General features: G+C 47.3%; 1 protein-coding gene across 3 annotated transcripts in view; it reads right to left on the reverse strand.

Moving 5' to 3' along the window:
- Nucleotides 1-12,140: 12,140 nt before the first annotated feature.
- The window catches only part of LOC144175884 (uncharacterized), a 48,905-nt gene continuing 41,016 nt past the window's right edge, over nt 12,141-20,029 (reverse strand). For 2 of the 3 annotated variants that reach the window (XM_077704941.1, XM_077704939.1), the window contains 3 exons: nt 16,648-16,792; nt 13,405-13,482; nt 12,141-12,246 (listed from right to left, as the gene is read on the reverse strand). In XM_077704941.1, coding sequence (XP_077561067.1) covers nt 13,442-13,482; nt 16,648-16,792 — 186 coding nt within the window. In that variant the 3' untranslated portion in view covers nt 12,141-12,246; nt 13,405-13,441. Of the gene's footprint in view, nt 12,247-12,287; nt 12,712-13,404; nt 13,483-16,647; nt 16,793-20,029 lie in introns of those variants that run through there. The other variant, XM_077704940.1, reaches the window with a different exon arrangement.

Consider the following 20,029-nt stretch of genomic DNA (forward strand, 5'->3'; position numbering starts at 1 on the left):
GCGTTGCTTGCCGCCCACTTTGAACCCGGTCCGAAGGCAGGGGTGGACGATCAGCAGGAAAATAGGCAGCAAGGTGACGACGGTAGGCCAAGCGGACGTCAGGCTAGAAACAGAAAAGAACAGTCTCAGCTCCGTTCGATGCTCCACCGGACTGCGAAGGCGGCGATTCCTTGAGTTGCTTTTGTAGCTTCCCGGCCGTGACGTCACACCGCCTCGTGCACCAACGCTGCTGCTATCTGTCGTTTCTGCAGGCCGGTGTTCATGGCTGTGCAGACCGTTGCTTGCCGCCCACTTTGAACCCGGTCCGAAGGCAGGGATGGACGATCAGCAGGAAAATAGGCAGCAAGGTGACGACGGTAGGCCAAGCGGACGTCAGGCTAGAAACAGAAAAGAACAGTCTCAGCTCCGTTCGATGCTCCAATCAGCAACTTGGTGCTCCTATTGCGCTGGTTAGCACACTCGTACAATCATGGCACAGTGTCAGCAAAAAAAGACGCTTATAGTGAACCGCCTCGACCACTCTGATGGCTAATCAATGCCATGCCTCAGCCGGTCGTCTCGGAAAGAAAAGCTGTACCATCGACCGACCACTACAGACAAGGCCGACGAGGACCTCTCTACGTTGCTCCATGGGTAGGCAGGAAGCAGGAACGACCAAAGCACTCATAATCTTGCGATGTAATTGCAGGAGCAAAAGGAACAAGATTGTCCTACTGCAACAGTATAATGAATCAGTGTCAGCTACACGACACGTCCTTGCGCTTCAAGAAACCAACGCACACGCTAAGTTTCTACGACATATTACACATGAAGACTCAAAAGTGTTTAATTCTTGCACGCTAATCAAAAGATCCATCACTGCCATACAGCACGCAATAACACAAGCAGAACAGACTAGCATCCTTGCCGAGCTCATCCCGCGGAAGGTGCACGAGGGAAAAAGCCTGTCTGTCCTCGATGTCAAACTGTCGACCGAAAAATAACCAAGAATGCATTGACCGCATAGTGCAACACGCAACTACGGCCCTGGGCCCCAATACCCTTATTCTCCTTGGAGATTTCAACGCTGCCCACATCATATGAGAATACCGATGTGCGAACAGAGAGGCAATGACCTCCTATGCTGCGCTGACAAAGAGTGTTTGGTGATACGTACGGACTCCAGTACGCCGACGCCAATGGGAAAGAAAGTAACTCGCGACACGTACCCGAATTTAAGTTTAATAAAAACGTCAACCACGCCACATGGGTGAATCTATATGAAACTTTGAATAGCGACCACTGAGTCGTTACAACCACCCTTCACGGTGAAGAATATCCGGTACTCCAAAGGGAAGTTTGAACAACCAACTGGGACAAATTCTGCGAGCGCAGGGCTCAGCTGCCTAGCTCCAAGATCGAGGACATCAACACCTGGACGCAAGCGCTAGAAGCTGATGTAAAAGCTCCAACGCAACAACTAAATTCTACTACACAGATTTCACATATCGGCAACAAACTACTCCACATATGGGAAGCTCGCCGGACGCTCATCCGCAGATGGAAGAGGCAAAAGCACAATCGCCAACTCAATTTGCGATTAGCAGCATTCACTCAGGAACCAACGAAACCCGCCTCTGAACTTTGCAAGCATAATTGGCTCATGATCTGTGACAGCCTCAGTGGTGCTCTCACCAAATCTAGGACATGGCGAGTACTAAGAAATTTTATTGAGCACGCAAAAAGTGTAGGCGAAACCACCAAGACAATGAAAAATACATTGCACGCATTTTACAGGCGCCGTGGAAGACGTCCTCATAACGCTTCAGCAGAGATACCTGCCTTTATCTCCGCCATACTCCGCTCTAAACTACTCGAGTGATCTAAGACCCCACCTTCGTAGGCCCATTGACAAATCCGACGTAGGGACAGCGCTAGCCAAGATACGCAGAAACGGCACAACCGACTAAGACCGTATCACAAACACGATACTGACCAAATTTTACCACGACCCCGTCACATCCCTCACTCGATACATAAATGGCTGCTGGGAAAAGGGAGTCGTACCACCTGAATTTATTATTTATTTATTTATTGATACCGCTAGCCTCAACTGTGAAGGCTGTTGCAGGAATGGAAGACGGCTGGGGTTCATTTATATCTAAGCCAGGAAAGGCGCCAAGCGCAGACAATTTCCGCCCAATTTCGTTAACGTCCTGCATAGGAAAGCTACCCCAGCACGTCATCCTCCCTCGTCTGCAGCAATATCTCAAATATACTTGCCGAATTCTTACATTTATGTACGGATTCACACCAAGTCTCACAGCCAAAGATATTTTTTTTCTTCAGCTCAAAGAGGAATCCATGATGCAGACCAATATTCACACACCTAAAGCATTCTCACCGTTGATTTAAAAGGGCATCAAATGATGCTGAACAACGTAAATAACATCAGCTGCAGAGCAAGTACATACAATGACATCAGGGATTTCCTTACAGACCGAGCAGCAGTCCTGACAGTCGGTGACGCGCAGTCAACCTCCATTCAAGAGGCAGGCCGAGGCACGCCACAAGGCGGAGTTTTTTCCACACTGCTGTTTAACATCACCGCCATCGGTTTACCCAAACTATTAGACGCCATTCCTGACGTTCGACATGGCCTGTATGCCGATGATATACCGGTATACATGGGGCGAAGGGCAGGTAAGGGAAATGCAAGACCTTCTTCAGAAGGCTGCTGGCATCATGCAAGCTTACGCAAGCAAGTCTGGTGTATGCTGCTCTCCACAGAAAGCTGAGCTTCTGCTTGTCCGGTAACACCTAAGTAGAAAACAACAGACACAGGCATACACATTACTCTTGCCGGAGCTACGATCCAAGAAGGCTACTCCAACTCTATACTTGTTCGGCACCTCACTAAAGCAGCAGGTCAAATTGTTCTCATTCTTCGCCGAATCACCACCAAGACTAGAGGGATGAAGGAAGCACACACAGTACGGATTGTCTAAGCTTTCGTCATCTCTCGCATCAATTACATCATCCCGTATGCGATCATCTCCAAAATCAATGTAATCAACCTTGACACACTCATTCGGAAAGCATATAATTTAGCACTTGGTGTCCCCATCAGTACGGCCACGGAGAGCCTTCTCAACCTTGGAATACACAACACGGTGGAGGAGCTCATAGAGGCTCATTTGGTAAACCAGCGCTACCGTCTAGCGACCACAAGAACAGGACGCCAACTGCGTGGTCGCCTAGGATCCAATACCCCTGAAGAACAAGACAATTGTTCCATGGACATGCCACAGCCCTAAAGGGACACTGAAGTGAATTTGTCAAGTTCCCGTTTTTGATTGCACTGCGTAGACTGGCTCAAATTAGCACACTTTTCATCATTTATCCGGTTGACAAATCGGTAATTATTTTACAAAGCGCGAAAGAAGAAAAACTACCATGCGCGGTTTGCGGCGGCCGCACCAACTAAGGCTGTGACATTGGGAGGAGGGGGCACCGTGATTGAACGATGCCCAAGGTTAGCAATCAAACAAGTTTCGGTTTCGGTTCTGTAAAACACAACCAAAGGCGTTATTGGATGGGCATTTTCAATATCTCAGTAATAATCGTACCGCGCTTCTGCCATGCTGTCGGCTGTAAAATGCATAAGATAAGCCTTCCAGGACGGCTTGGAATCGTAGCATTCACTAGCCGAGGCCTACGCAATGCATGAACGCCCTCCGCGTCCCCGCAGACGCTGAAATCCCAAGCGCTTTTCCCCTATATTTGGAACTTTCCTCACTCATGCCTGTATCGTAAAAAGCGTGTTCGCACCAGGCCAAGGGTCTGCTGATTCTGGCCTGTGACAACTGCCCGCAAGCAGTCGGAGCTTATGGCAACAGCACACCAACGAGAACTCGCTAGCGCGCCAGTGCCAGACTGCGCGCGTTCTGTGAACTAGTTCGTGAAGCAATGAACGTTGCCGCCCAAAAAGAGGTGAACTCAGTATAGAAAACATCGGCGGAAAATGAAAAAGGTAACTTATAAAAAAGAAGCACGTACCCGCGGGGATTGGAACTTGTGACTTGCAAAACACTTGCGCTGACATACCTAGCGCTCCAAACCACTCGGCCACGGGCGAGGACTGCTGACGTTGGAATTATATGGTATATAATGTATAACCAGTTTACACATTTATTTAGTTTTAGCATTCCAAGCAGCTTAGGTGACTATTTGTTGTTTTGCGCTCGTGCAGTAAGCATCCCCCAAGTTTCCACAATATCTCACGTCTAGCAATTACATTTCTTAGACGGAAAAGCGTTCGCAGATGCGTAGTCGTGCATCTGCTGGCCGCTGTGCTTGTTCGCCCAGCGCGAAAAAGTGCTTCCCGCACCCTAGTTTTACGCTGTACGGTAAAAATATCAGTTGATTTTATTGCTTTAGTACCTATATTGATTTCGCTGACTCTCCTCCCGCCTTCAAGAGGCCTTATATTTTCCTACTGGCTTACCAGTCAGCGAAGTGTCGCATGTGCGCTTGTGCAGCGCTTGTGTGAAGCGACCTTGACTTGGAGCTAGATACAGTGTACAAACTAACCAAGTAAAGAAAGGCACATTCTTCCATTCACAAACGTGTCCTGGATTCGTTTCAACTGAGCGAACGAATTGCGACGACCCGTCGGCGGCCGGCGGACGAAATGCTGGGCCGGGGACTCTGTCTGAAGGCCGGGGAGCTGTGCAGTAGCGCAGCCAATTGCGAGCTCGGCTCCTCTCGACGTCACACGAAAACGCCACAGAAAATGGGCGAGCGTAAAGAGAGGAGGACAACATTTTCTAATTAATTTTTCTACTAAATAAAATCGCGTAAACGCTCCCAGAGTGGTCGAAACATGGCCTGGGGACTCAGGACTACAAATTGCGCTAGTAATCTCCCAATGTTTACATATCACTTTAGTGTCTCTTTAAGGCAAAACAACTATGTGTCTCCCATTCCACGGAAGCTGCACCCTCAGTTTCACCAAGGAAGACGTGCGGGCAGATCACAGGAAATAGATATATACCATGGACGCAACCACAAAACTGGGTACATGGATGGTTCGGACTACACTCGCATGGATACGGTAACAGCTGTGGTCGTCACATGCACCCAGAACGTCGCAAGTGTCGCACTTACTGGAATGAAAAATTACTCAAGGAGAACAAGCAGCCATCGCTGTTTCCATTGCCCACACCTCAGCCGATACAATCATTACTGACTCTTAAGCAGCATGCCAAAGCTACCTACCCAGAAGAATATCAAGAGCAGCTGCAAGAATCCTACTCCAGCAGCTCCCTCAACACAAGACACGTCTTGTTAGGGACCCGGCCAGCTCGTCCCTTTGCGGAAATGTCACGGTCCACACGACGGACCGAGAATTAGCCTACCGGGCGCAGTGACACGACTGGCTTCAAGAGGCTCATCCTCTACTAACTTACCAAAGCATCACAGAGCACTACAAGCTAAATAGGGAACAGTGTCATCTTGCTTACACGTCACTCACCAAGAAACAGGAGCATAAACTCAGGCTTTTCGAGACAAACACGTTTCCCCACCTATCAAACTTCACGCCATCAACCCTACCCTCTACAGCGTAACTTGTTTAATCTACTGTGAGATCTGTACAGTCTACCACATTGTGTGGGCCTGCCCGAAAACTCCAAATGTTCGCCCAATCCCCAACCGTTCCCATGAGCAGTGGGAAGGTGAACTGGACCGCTACAGTTGCTAAACTAAGCTTCGGCTTGTGGAATTTGCGGAGAAGGCAGCAAGCTCCAACGGGATTTTGAAATTAGGAGTTCGACCACGTGCTTCCTTTTTTTCTTTTTTGCAAAGTAAAGTTTACTCCCTCTCGCTCGGTCTCTCACGCTCCCCTCAGGCATACAATAAATGAAGCAAAGGAACATCCGCAGCAGGTTTCTCCTGTGTTAGGTCTATCGTATTATTGAACATGACAATTTGCGTTTGCAGTGCAAGAAGGCATAGGTCACCTGCAGTTATAGGGTCCAGGGAATATTGATTTGCATCTGAACTGCTATTCATTCGATGATGTTGACCTATGCAATTTTAGGCGCGGAGTACCTTAGGACCGCATAATGCGCATAGCATTTACAATCGCACAAAATCACACAGACAGCGGCAGAATTCAAGCCGGTGTATGGTAGAACTAACAGAGTTGGTGCCAGTCGTCGTACCCGTTGGGCTGCGACCGTGAGTTAGTACGCGAGAGTCAAATGGCTTACTCTCTCACCTGTAACGGTGCAGAGTACCTTAGGACGTCCCAATGTACGTCCGCGTCTATCCGCGCGCACACCATCATAAAGCGACAATCAAGCGAAATTTCATTTGAGCAGTGAGTTGCAGTTTCGTTTAGGGAATAATCAAGGTGTAACTCACGGCTCAAATGAAATGCCACTTGAGCCACAAATCGGATATCACTCGGGGCCAACATGGATGTCATTTCGAGTCCCTATACTCGCACCCTGGCCATCACCCACGGCGCAGATATGCTGCCATTTTTTCGGAAGGGCTGCACTGTAGGTAGTTCAATTTGGATAATATAGTTGCTGCTTCGGAGTGCTTGCTGCAGAGCAAGCTGATATACTTGGTGTGTTTACAAAATGAGAGCTCTGGGTTAGTGTGCCCGGACACGCTGTGGCAGACGTGAGTCGGTGTGGTGAGGTCATTCCAGAGAGCGAGGATGTGATGCTTCATCGTTGTAAGCAGCGTCCTCCATTTTCTGGTTGTATGATGATAGCCCCATTCTGCATTAGGAGCGTTCAGGTCTCCGATGATAACGAGGGTATTTCGTTTGGAGACATCAACAGTTGACTTTATCAGGGCGTCTAGTGTTGGTACGCGTACTTTAGCGGAGGCTGTAAATACTGAGGGTAAATACAGTAGTAGTTCTCTAATTAGAAGGGAGCATTTCGACCTAGTTGCGGGGTATCGGTGAGATGATAGACGGACACTTTGTCATCGGCTCTTATATTCCAATATGACCATACCTGTATGCTTATGGTTTTTGTACGCTCTATAGTCTCGAAGCTTTACATCTCCAGTATTAGTTCTCTACTAAGTCAAAACTTCGGGTTGGTGTAGTTGTGTTATGTGGAGAACACATAGCTCCTTATAACGATAGGATAATCAAAACCAGAGCGGTTCTCTCCTCTATGTTGTCCACCTGTTTAGAGATTGAGCTAGCATTGTAGGACTGTGAAGATAGTATATCCTGCGGAAAGCCCTTCCCGATTTAGGTGCTCCGGTGTCTGCTCTTTCGTCACGTCATTTTGTCTTTCAAAACGAGTATACAGGATGAGTTCGCCGGGATATAACCATCTTATGCTAGCGGGCCGTAATGCGAGCTTTGAAGGCTTCTTCAATTCTAAGAATATATTAGGCAATTATTCGTTCCTAAACTCGCCTTGTGCTCCTTCTGGTATGGGATCGATGGCGTAAGTGAGCCACTCCTGTAATGGTACATTCAGTGATCTAGGAAGTGAGGAAGAGGGGCGGCCGGGGAGCAGCTCCAGCATCTGTTCCAAATGTGTCAGCCTGGCCTGGGATTTGTACTACGCCTGCTCTTTTCAAGGTGAAGTCTCTCAGTTTTGCACATCTTTGTTTATTTGAGCCATGAATAGCTTGTATTTAGGGGTTGAGGAAGGGAAGAGGATGTGGCTAAGGCAAGAGGGGACATTGCTAGAGGCGAAGCAGTAGTGGTCTGAGTGACTACCAGCGACCAGCGTACCCATTGGGAATCGAGCAGCATGATGTTGGTGCTTGGCCGCTGCTCGCTACAACAAAGGTTTCTTGCCCGTGGTTTCGCTGGGGGCGGGACGGTTGGCTACCAGTTTTTGAACAGCGGAGCCGTTGTACAAGCCATAACTTTTTCGTTGCAGGCAAACATACCGAGAAAATGCCCAGCACTCGTGAGCACGTTCCTGCAACTACCGCTGAGCGTCCTTGGCACGTACAGCGGGTTTAGCAAGAAAAAAACTAGAAAAACCCCGAGGAGTGAAAAAATGCACAGCGCTCGTAAGCACGTGCATCATGGCATCCGCCGAGTCTCCGGGTCGCGCAGTCGCTTCAGAATAAAACCTTCAACACTGACGTCAAGCGCTCTCGCCATTAAAAAAAAACAACTCCAGCGCTAATGCTTAAGTTGAAAAGACACTCTGCTTCGGAGAGGTCACCGCGGCCACCGCATTCTCTATAAGCCATGTCTAGTAGTAAAATTGTAAAACTATAAGCCATGTCTGGTAGTAAAACTAGTAAAATTGTAGACATACCTAGGAGTGTCCCAATCCTACCCGAGACGACTTGCTGATCCCATCTCCCCTGCTTCGACTCAATGACGAAGAGGTGGTGTTAGTCTATAATGCTGAGGATAACATTTCATGTACCACTCGCCAAGAAGGAGGTGACAACCTCGTCGATGTGTACGACAAGGATCACTGCTACAATTTACCCTTTATTTGGCCGCCGATGCGCCGTAAATTAAAGCTACGCTCTCAATTGGCAACGCATCACGTGGCTTGCCACGTCGACGTCCCCCGCCTCCGGCTTGACCTATGTGTTCTCCGAAGCTGGGTCATCGTCTGGGCACGTCACTAGCAGCGCGCCAGAGAAAGAGGAGCGCCGTGCTTGTGTATTCAGTACGAGCTTCGCCACAGCTGCTCGATAGAACGTCGAGCGGCAGTGGCTTGGCTATGGATGAGAGCGAGGCGCCCCACTTCGTTAAGCGTGGCTCGGGAGCGGGCCCGTTTCAGCCGTATTCGGCAAGCAACGACTAACGACACCGCAGATATCGCCCGGCGAGCTGCTTCACTGGAGCCAGTCCGGAATGCGAAGCTCGCTAAGCTAGCGCTGGAAACTGAGGAAGTGTGTGTATACCGAAGGCTAATTCCGAAGTCTTGTCTACCACCTAGCTAGACTCAGCGAACATACCGTCCTCAACGTCATACCTTAATTATAATAAATACGGGTATCCTCACCATCATAAACCTCAGCCTATCTAGGCTCATTGCAGAGCAAAGGCCTCTCCCATAGATGCCTAATTATTCTGGTCCCGCGCGAACTGCGATCAGTATATCCCCGCAAACATTTTGATCTCATCTGCCCATCTAACATTCTCCGTCCCCCTACCCCGCTTGTCTTCTCTAGGGATCTACTCTCTTACCATTAATGACCAACGATTATCGTGCCTTCACCATACATGCCCTACGCGCACCCACTTCGTCTTCCTAATTTCTACTAATATTTCCCTAACACGCATTTCTTCCCTAATCCACTCCACTCTCTTTTGGTCCCTTTATGTTACAGCTATCATATTCCGTTCCATTGCTGGCTGAGTCGTCCTCAATTTAAGTTGGACGCTTTAAGTGAGCCTCCAGGTTATGGTCCGTAGTTGTGTACCGGTATACGAAGTTACTGGTACCGGTATGTAATGACCGGTACCAATAATTACAGATATAACAAAGGTTAACTAAGGGAAATCAGCAATTTACCAGGCAAAAACAAGCGGTCGCTCGGATATCCAAAATTATCAGAGCTAAGCGCCAGCCAGTGTTTGGGACAGTAGTGGCCGGTGGTAACCTGGTGGTGATGATAGAGTGCCCAGTGAAGATCTCAGAAGTGGTCAGGGATGTGATTAAGCATACAACAGGCGATGCACACGGACAGGTGTATTCTTGCAAAGAAACATGGCGATGAGCGTTTCCTTCCCGTCATCGTAGGCATTTTGCTGTCTGAGAAACACACATGACGGAGCACCACAGGCTGGTCGCACTGCGCCGTGGGACTTTCATGTTTAAATCTCCCACCAGCCCAACTAACGTGTAATCGGTCAGTGCGTAAATCCTTTCTGCGCGTGCTCGCCCCCTCGCCCACCCCCTTTGTACGCAAAAAAGAGGTGATTTCCTCTTGCTTGGACGGTAAAGAGACTGGTGAAAATGTCACTCCGAAAGAAAATCAGGCTCAACATCAATTATAAACTGACGGCAAGATTCCTTCCAAGCGTACAAGGTCTTTATTCGAGGGTGGTAACTCGGAGCTCCTGGACGAGCTTCAACTTAAAGCCGCATTGGCGGCGGGCCTCAGTAATTGTGTGGTGAAAACCTAACCTAAAAATTCACAGCTTGAAGCTATTTTAAGCAAAGGGCATATTTATGAGCACAAACGTTCTGTCCTAATAATTGGAGGCTAATTCGCCAGATGCCGCCACTTTCCGCATTTGGCCGCGGGAAGTCCAAATGCGGAAACTGAAAACGGTATGATAGAACGTCAAACACGTCCTACCGTTCCCACCGAAAAGCAAAAGCACCGGATACCAGTAACACACTAAACCGTAATGTGAATTCACACGACAACGATATGCTAAAACTCTCTTGTATTACCGCTGTGGGAACTGGTAAAAGCGCAGCACTGCAACCTTACCCCAATGGTTGCAGCGGCTACTTTTCCAGTGGCCGCAACTCCCGTAGGTGGCGCTGAGGGTGGTCGGAATTGGCGCCTACATAGGAGAGAAACGATGCTGTAGGGCTCGTTTCTTGTTGCTCGTTCGGCTTGACCGGTAGAAATTGTAGCTTAGTACAACTGTTTTTAGGGCGGGTGCGATGGTGACGGAATCGGACTATGTGTCCGGGGAGGCCAAAGTTATAGCAACCGTGAGGTGGTAGGACGCGAAATCTTCCGGCTGAGGTCATCTGTAGCCAGCAGCTGCTGGGCACACGGGTACATTTTTAGGCAATGCAAACGTCCAGAACGGGGACTGGAAGGCGGGGCAGCAAGCACTGATCTGAAAAAGTAGTGGTCTGACGCGTGTAACTTTGCTCATGCGAATGCATTGGAGGCTCTTCTGGTGACCTTGCAATGCGTACTGATGGAAGATGGGGCGTACTGGACTGAGAAAATTGTGACAAGGCAAGTCGCGGTGGACAGCTTCCTCGGTAAATCGACCTCATAAGCTGGGTGCTTTGTTAGACGACCGAACTATGGTAAAATGTGCCGCATTTTTAGTGCCTCGAATGCCTTGCAGTAACGAATCACGCCCAAAGCGGACCAAGGTTTGCTTCCTTATAAAAACTACATGGGCGCCCTGAGCGATTTTCTTGTGCATGTGAGCCACCTTCTCCTCGAGGTAGATTCACTGGTTCTCCAAGCTTCACAGCTTGAGAAACATTGGCTCATTCAACCGTGGCTTTCTTCAGCCTTTTTTCTTTCTAGCGGCTGAATCCCCGAAACATTTATTGATCTCCATGAAAAGTTGTCCTACGTGGCCAAGATTTCCTAGTGCTTTCGTACAAGAGGAGCGTAATTCAAGCGAGGGAGACGACCACGTTGACGTGCTGCAATGCCAAGTTCTAGCGGTTATACTTTCTGAACCTTGTGTAATGTCTAGCGAATCTCCTACGCCCTCTTACGTTTTCCCCAAAAACATAGCGAATCTCCTTCGCCCTCTTACGTTTTCCCCAAAAACATCAAATTTTTTAACGTGAGGGAAGGCGCTGACCTTGCTGGAGCAGCAGCCTTAGTCACTTGATCGTCAGGCATGCCTGCTCTGTCTGTAGGTAGAGCGGCAAGCCACCTGTGCCATCGAAACTCGCCAGTTATTCCCAGGGTAGTGATACCCGGCTCCATTACCAAATATCACGGTTGCAAGGGAGGAGATGGGCTTTAGTATAGATTAATCGGGGTTGTTCACTGGAGACCAAACGGGAACAGCGGTCAGCACAAAGATGGTAGTGTGCAGAGCCGAACCAGTCATATCTCTTGTCCTTGCTATTAGCTGCCGGTCAGTTCCTTAAAATTGGCTTTTAACGTAGTTTTGCGTCGTCACTCTCAGGGGTAAAAAGATGGCTCGGCACGTACCGCGGTAACTAACCACTGCTAAACCGAGTGATGGACTAGAAGCGGTGAAAACGTAAGACAGTTAGTTTGGCAGAGTTGTTAATTAAAGAAATCGGTGGTTTAGATAGGGTTGGTGCAGTGTACCGATAGGAGCAATTAAAAGTACAATCGGAAAGGTCTTGATTCTGCGGTAGAAGACACATAAGATGCACGAAGATAAATCTTAATAGATGTTATTTATTTGTAGCTTTTGGCTTCAGATAATTGATGAGACTGCAGGATGGTTTTGTAGCAGTTAGTGTTTATTGAACCTTGATTACAGAAGTCAGCATAAAAATCAGTAGAAGGCTAAATATCTCAACGCATGATTCCAGGCTTTCTGCGCACCTGCAAAAGCAATAGCCAATTTTTATTACTTTTTCTTGACTGTTTGCTGGGTCCTTCGACAATCGATAGCCAACAGAACTTCACAGCTACTTTTGTAGGAGCCGGCAAAACCCAAAAATGTCTATTGCAAAAAAAATATCTACTTAAGTATTCAGAACGTGGTTTCAACCATACAGTATTATATTGATTGCTCTTCGTAATTATGTTTATTATGCCACTGTATCGTGTTATTGCACTGCATAACGCTTCAGGTGGTGGGAATCACCTAAATGCAAGCTACGAGACGACCACTGTTAGTTTGACATCTTCCCTCTACGATTCTAACCGCAGCACTGCTACATGCATGCGCAAATATTTTGCAGGAGAAGAATTTATTCAACTCCTCTTGCGGTCGTTAGTGATAGTTGCACCTGAGATGCACCTCCGTTTGTTTTCTTGAGAGTGTAAAATGTAAGCCAATCCACCCTGTAAAGGTAATTGAAAGCGAACCTGTTAACAAAACCCACAACGAGTACCCATGCGACGTCTCTTCATTCACACACGAGTATCTACAAAGAGTGAAACGCGATACAAGTGAAATGCACTTAACCACACCCTTAATGCTTCCAACAGATATTCTTTGATACCAAAAATGAAAGGAAGATCAAACGCGGTATTAGACGATCACACGTCTCTTCTGTCCCGTCCACAGATCTCGTCGCCTCGGTAGGCTCCGGCATGAACGGAAAAGAAGCCAGGTGTCATGCGTTGGTGTGAGCGTCAATAAATCTTTGCTAACTTTTAGTGCATGCGCAAGGCCCACACACAGCCGCTACACACGGCGCGGCCGGGGTGTTAAGCGATGCGAAAGATCGCGTGGCGCTATCACGTGGCATTCAGCGAAAACGCTGGGGGTAAACCCGCAGATGTTCTCAGTGGGTGCACCGTCTGTCTACCCCGTCTCCGCGTGGTCTCGTAGCTCCATCGGTAAGACAATGGGCTCTCGCTCCTTTTCCATATTCGTTTCAGGTACGATTCGTGGCGGTGCCAGTAAACTTTTTTTATTTGTTCGCGGGAGTTATCTGTTTATACCAACGGTCGCGACAGAACACTTGGGGGGTAGAGGTAAAAGGCTTCAGTTTAAAACAGCGAAACGTTATTAGCGATGGAACATAATACCTTCTTGGTAGGTGCAAAAGGTCAAAGTGTCAAAAGGTCAAAAGGGCTGGGATGAAGGCACGATAGTCAGATTTCTGCCTGCAAAGAGCCCCAAAATGCGGTGTTGATCATCGATCAGTGCACATGCGCCCAGCATCATTGTCATCGCTTCAGCTGCAAGTCAGGACAAAGAATACCGCCAGCATATGTGAAGTCTCTGCGGGAAGGCTTCCGATAACTGGCTAGAAAACCGAAAAGCCGTCGTATGTAGTATATGGGCTTCCGCGATCACAGAAACATGAACCAACAATACCGAGAACAGCTTCGCCGCGCAAAATAATCGGAAGGCTACAGCTGCCGTTTTGCATTCCCGTTTGTGTTGCCTTCAACGAGCACCAACTGGCCCAAAGAAGTGCTTTACTACTTTACCTGGCATTGCAACGGGACGATTCTTGTAAGCATACAAGAGCGGGAGGACGACATTGTTATTAGCTGGACAGGATGGTTTCAACCGGCCGTATTTTGTCAGAACATGAGTCACGCCACCTTGGCCGCTTCAACCAACAAGAGGCCTGACAATAGTTATTTATTATTTCGCAATGTCGGTCGCCCCGTGCGTGTGGATGTTCGCAAATGTTTCTGGAGGCAGAGAGGTACACATGTGCTCGAATACAGACTGAATAGACAGAAAGTTTAATACACAGCCATGGGACGCAAGACTAAAGAAGAAAGGACAATACTTACAGAAAAAACTCTTACGCGAACATAGGCACCCGTTCCGTCAGGAACACAGTGTGCGGTGCAATACAGAGGTAACACGTGCGCCCGAGGCAGCCAAGGCTAGGGTATACATACACAAACACTCAAAAAACGAAAGTAAGCAAGGGGTGGAGGGCTACAAAACTATGCTTTAAAGGATATACAAACATCCAATAGGCTTACTGTCTGCCAGCACGGACTGTATAGAGCGACTGAATAGAACCCTTCGGAACCTATCCTTGGTGTGGCCACGACGAAATATCCTACCCTAAGCAGGCTTTACACGCTAACCATACACATAGGCGGCCTTAAACTATAATCCCACGACGACACCAAATCTGAAGAAGACGAAACGGCTCCGCTGGACAGCACTCTTGCGCTTTAGGGGTTGGGTGCGGATACCGGATGGTCTTGTGGTTCACGAGGACAAACCACAAGTTGATCCCGGAAACAAGACCGGTCTTGCCGCAGTAAGCCTACCATTGATCTTCCGCTAAACAGGCTTCATCTTCGGTCCCCCCAGAGTGCACATGGTGCACCTCGTGCGAATGCGAAGAGGCTGCCTCGATTTTCCCGTCGCGCAACCCGAAGTCATCGAGGAGCAGGCGGAAAGAAACCCGTGCCGCAGCTACGCTGGCCCTCATTGTCCTTCCACCTCCCTCGCTTCATGACGTCACCTTCCCAGAAACAAGCTGCCGCCGCGGGCTGCACATTTGCGGAGCCCCACATGTGTTCGAAGTGCACAACAAGGTATTCCTCAAAAGAAAAGGTGAATTATTAAAAGTTCGTTTGAAAACCTAAAGCCGACCTCTGTGAAAAAAACTTAAAAACTATAGTCTATAGAACCACTCTGCTTAATAGAAAGCCCAAATCATTATCTCGATCAGTCAGTGTCTTGTCCCCCCTCACACCCCTTGAAACATTTTAGAAGCCATTGTGAGAATGGTAGTCCGCCTGTGCTTAATAATACCCAACTTAAGGCGTATCACAGTGCAAGTACAGTGTACTAGAAGGTAAGGTGTGTCCTGCGGGGGAAAAACCAATAGAGAGCGCAGGTCTCTTTTGCGATTAAAATAATTGTACGGAGCAGAGGCTCCAACAAGTTACCTGCGTCGCGCGTCACCGGTCGGTCATGGCCTGCGCTCCCTGCGCTCCACGTATGCGGCTATGAAGTTCCGTTCATTTATCTCCTTGCGGCTGCGATAACGTTATGACATTTGAACGCAGATGTATGATTTTGTTGCATCAGGATGCACACGCCCAGAAGAATACTTGTCTGATGTTAAAGGCTATGACCCACCGGTGACCCACAACGCACCGAATAAAAATGTTTTTGTGCTGTGTGCGCGTGAACCAGCGGGGACTCACCCATGAGAGGTCTCCATGCTGTGCTGCCAGCTGAAGTTCGAAATTGCAACTAATATATATTGTGTATTGGTTGGACATGCGGTGGCGCTATTGTTTCTAAGTAGCCGACTGGTGGCACGTTCCTCCATTGTCTTGCTTGCAAACTTTACCCACACTTTGTCAAATACGTGCCGTTGGACTAAGTGTATGAGTTTTCCCTGCTGCTCCAAAACTTTTCAGCTCGCCTAATGCAGTCTCGTGACTTTTACGGGCGCAAAGGAAAGCGCAGCACTGAGGAAAGGAACTTCAGAACATGGTAAATATTCCAACTAAATTTGAAATTTTATCTGCCTAATAAATACTTTTATCACAGAAAACAATTTCACGTGTTTTCTTGGGGCCAGCACTTTGAATTTAAACATGGATTAACGCGAAAAAGCCGGAAAATAGCTTTGAATCTTTCAAATAAACGCGCCAAACGCCCGCTGCAACGGTGCCAGCGCCATCTCGTTGGTGCGAAAAAAAAGCGGCATAGCCGCGTGTCCCTAAGGTGGGTCACGACGCATCTGAGGGGTATACCCAATGGCCCACTGGTGGGTCACTTTATATCATGAATCAAACTTTATATCAAACTTTATAACTCAATATCATGAATCAGAGTTATAAAACTATTTAGGGCAATAAACAAGGATTAATGTAACAAACAAAACTTCTGAAAGCTATTGTTAAGCACCAGCCGCCAGGGGTACTTCTTTCAACGAGAGTTCCTCAGACGAAATTTTCATCGCAACCGGAACCCCTTTAACTGGCCCCGAAAGACACACCCTTCCCTTCTAGTGCACTCTAGTGCAAGGAAACCTCAGGCAGAAGAACTGTCACACCTGAAGGTGTTGAGAATTTTGGTCTTGTCGTGTAGTAGTTTTGAAATATTTGTTTTTACCGTAAAAAGGAATACCTGGCAGGTGTTCATTTTTAAGGTACAAACAAATTCATAAATTGTTGTCTACCTTCGTCCACTTTGCTTGTCTACCTTGCCCATGGTAGTAAATTATCGTCAAGCTTCACCCGGTTGCGCTGTCCGGAGCATTACAAGAAAAAAATGCGACGAAAGAAACGTAACGCACATTTGCGGCACTATAGTGATCGAGGCAAACTCACATATCTCATTACTGATGTCTCGAATAACACTGCCGAGAAGGACGGCCTCCACGCCTCCAGCGTCGTCAATTGCACCAGTTACATCGCAAATGAGGTCCTTAATGTCCTCGTCACGGGCACCTTGGAGGCCGTTCTTTACAAAACACTGCAACAAAGGACAGATGATTAGCCGGATAAAAAGAAAGCAGGGAGCTCGCATTGCTTTGCGGAATCAGGTGTGCAACTACGCTTACAAGGCACAGCAGCCACGAATCAAGCATAAAGGGAAAACAATTGTCTCCGCATCTGCTCACTCCGCTGCAAATTTCGTCGAAAGACTATGGGCTTCCACCGCTTCTGCCCGTAAATTTTCCCTTCACTTTCGCGTACGCATTGCCATGCTCTTCCCCTCCGGTTCCCCTGCTCCCATGATAAGCGTTGGCGATATCTGTTGAAGCAAATCCAAAAAGCGACCGCTTTTGCTTTGTCACAAAGAAAACAACGTTTTGCTTTGAGAGGTACAGAAGTCCAAATATCTAGGTCGGTTTTTGGATTTCAAATGACCTCTCTTGGACGAAGCATATTGATGTAGTAAGCGCAAAATGTCTTGGGAAACTTTTTAGATGCGACGCAACTCTTTAACTCGCCTTGGCCCTCCATGCATGCATCGGGCGTCCATCCACACGCCTCTCCCCCATTCTCCTCGCCACGCCAGCTGCGGGTTAACGCCGCTCTCACCGCAGCGCCGTCTTGCGTAAGCACTTGCTCCCCTCGCCATGCCAGCTGTGCGTCAGCGCGCGCTAGCGCTCGGTTAACACATGCGCACGCGCTACTCTCTCTCATTTCCCTCACTGTCAACGCGCGGTACATATAAACGCGATAACTGCACCGCTCCGCTCAGTCGCTCCACCGCCGCCGCTCCGATGACATCCGATGGCCACCGATGATTTGAATGGAGACTAACAGGTCTGCTACCGCGATGGTCGGCGCAACCGTCACAAGCACCGCCCAGATGCGTCGCATCACCCCATGATTTGCCCCCGCGGAAAGATGTGGTCAATTTTTTTCTTACGGCGTTCGTTAAAATCTGCCACACCCGATCCACGCCTTCTTGCCTAGAGTTCAATAATTCGCCCAATAATGAAGTACGCAGCTGTCATTTGGGACCATTTCTCTATGCATTATACAGAAAAATTAGAAATGAGACAAAAGAAAGCAGTTCAATGTATATATAACTCATATGGTCGCTCCTTCATTACAGAACTACTAAAGAGATGTTGGTTCCAATCAGTTTCCGAGATAAATCGCATCTGTGGCTTAAAATGTCTTTTTCAGTTAGTCAAAGGGCACTACCGTATAGATACTTCGCACATTTTATCCTATTCTTCACGTTATGCTACCAGAAAACTTGATTTGATTGATTGATTGTAGAGTTTAACGCGCCAACGCAACGCAGGCGATGAGGCGCGCCGTAGTGGAGGGCTCCGGATTAATTTTGACCACCTGGGGACCTACCAGAAAACGGCACTCCCTCATGATTACACCACTTGTTCCGCGACATAACTGTTTTAAATATTCTTTTTTCACACCTACCATTGTACACTGGAATGACCTGAGGAATGATATTGTTTCACTAAGCTCATTATTCTTATTCGAGTCGCACTTGCTTTGATTGTTGTTGTTGTATGTGTTTTTTGCTATTACCTGCAACCGACTATGTTTCTGCATAATTCTGTGTCATGCTATGTACACGTTACAAAGATGTAACCCACCTTACTAAGATCTAGTTACGAAACCGCAGTGACTAAAAACGAAAAATAGACAAATAATTACTTAAATAGATAAATAATTAAATTGTTCCCGTTACATTGCTCGCGGACCATCTCTGGAACAATTTGTTAGTTTTGAACTCGTGACGCTACCACGTGGTCCAGGCTCGTCGCCTGCTGTGTTTGTAATTCTGTGTAGAAGTATTTCTTCTCAACGCGTATTCTTTTATTTTCTATTTTAAATATACACCAATGTTTATTTATAATTAAAACAACACTTAGAATACCAGTTTTGCATTGATGTTTTACCTCAAATATGACTGTCTTCATTTTGCTTAGGGATTTTTGTGCGTCTGAACGGCCTCCTCAGATTTCGAAACGTTTTGCCTCAATATAAACCTTTTTTGGACGACTTTCTTTGGCTTTTGGCTGGAGTTCTTACTTCATGAACAGACAGACATACAGATTGGCCAAAATGTTTGGTTTAAGTAGTATAGTATTTACAAGCATGCTGAAGACAGTTAAACTAGCAATGCCGCGAAATATATGAGCCTTCCGCAACAGGAAGTTTCAGAAAATCTCTAATGATGACAGTGTTTCTTGCGCTACTGAAACGTGAAAAGTTTGTTGTGCCTGTATGCGTATTTTCGTGCCTGCCTGTTCATCACTTCTTCCACCCGGCGTAAGTTGGAAGATGTCATGATTGACATATGTATGTTGACAAAATATTTCCAGCCTGTTAAATGTAGAAATGTGCGTCATATTTTTAAAGTTGTTCAGAGAAGAAAATACTTACAAGGCTTATTTCAAACAGGATGTCAACCAAGTAAAGCGTTGGTGTGAACACTGGCACACGGAATCTAATCCTACCAAATGTAAACTTATTTCCTTTCAGGGCAGCCATAACTGGCTCACTACTTCCTACATAATTTCTAACACGCGTGGTTAACTGGTGCATTCATACAAATGCCTTGGCCTAACTTTGTGCTGTGACCCCAATCAACTGAGCATAACCAGATTATCACCGCAGCTGCTAATCGTACTATCAGTTTCCTAAAGCTTCACCTTTGTGAGGCACCTCAACATATAAAACTACTAGCTTATCAGTCCCTTGTATGAAGCGAGCTCGAATATGCGTCGTCAACATGGAGCCCACAACACGCCCGCGAATCCATTCAACACCGCGCAACTAGATTCATTCATTCCCCATATGCCTGATTACAAGTTGGCTTGTCACCTCTGTTTTCCCACAGACGCATTGCTTCCATTTTCTTGTTTCATAAACTATTTCACAGTCCCCTTGCAATATAACCTTACATGTTCCTATCGTTTCGCAGTTCCTATCCCATTGGCTATGTCTTTGAAGTTTCCAATTAATGTTCCCGCACGGCTAACTTTGCTGCCGCATTTTTGATTCGGTCATCACAGGACTGAAATGACTTCCCTCACCTGATTACAGCAATCACCTTTCCAACATTTATCCAGAGCAGCGAAAGCCATTTTTCAGGCCTACTCACCGCATGTTTGTATGTGTTTGTAACCCCACTACATATTTAATATCCCCCCGGGGACCTTTAGGAGGATAAAATAAAAAAAAATGAAAAGAAATAACTTATATTTGCAGTTTTGCTTTC

Source organism: Haemaphysalis longicornis, unplaced genomic scaffold (genome assembly GCF_048455015.1).
Source record: "Haemaphysalis longicornis isolate Haplotype H1 unplaced genomic scaffold, Haemaphysalis longicornis Haplotype H1 scaffold_3, whole genome shotgun sequence".
Taxonomy (NCBI): Eukaryota; Metazoa; Arthropoda; class Arachnida; order Ixodida; family Ixodidae; genus Haemaphysalis; species Haemaphysalis longicornis.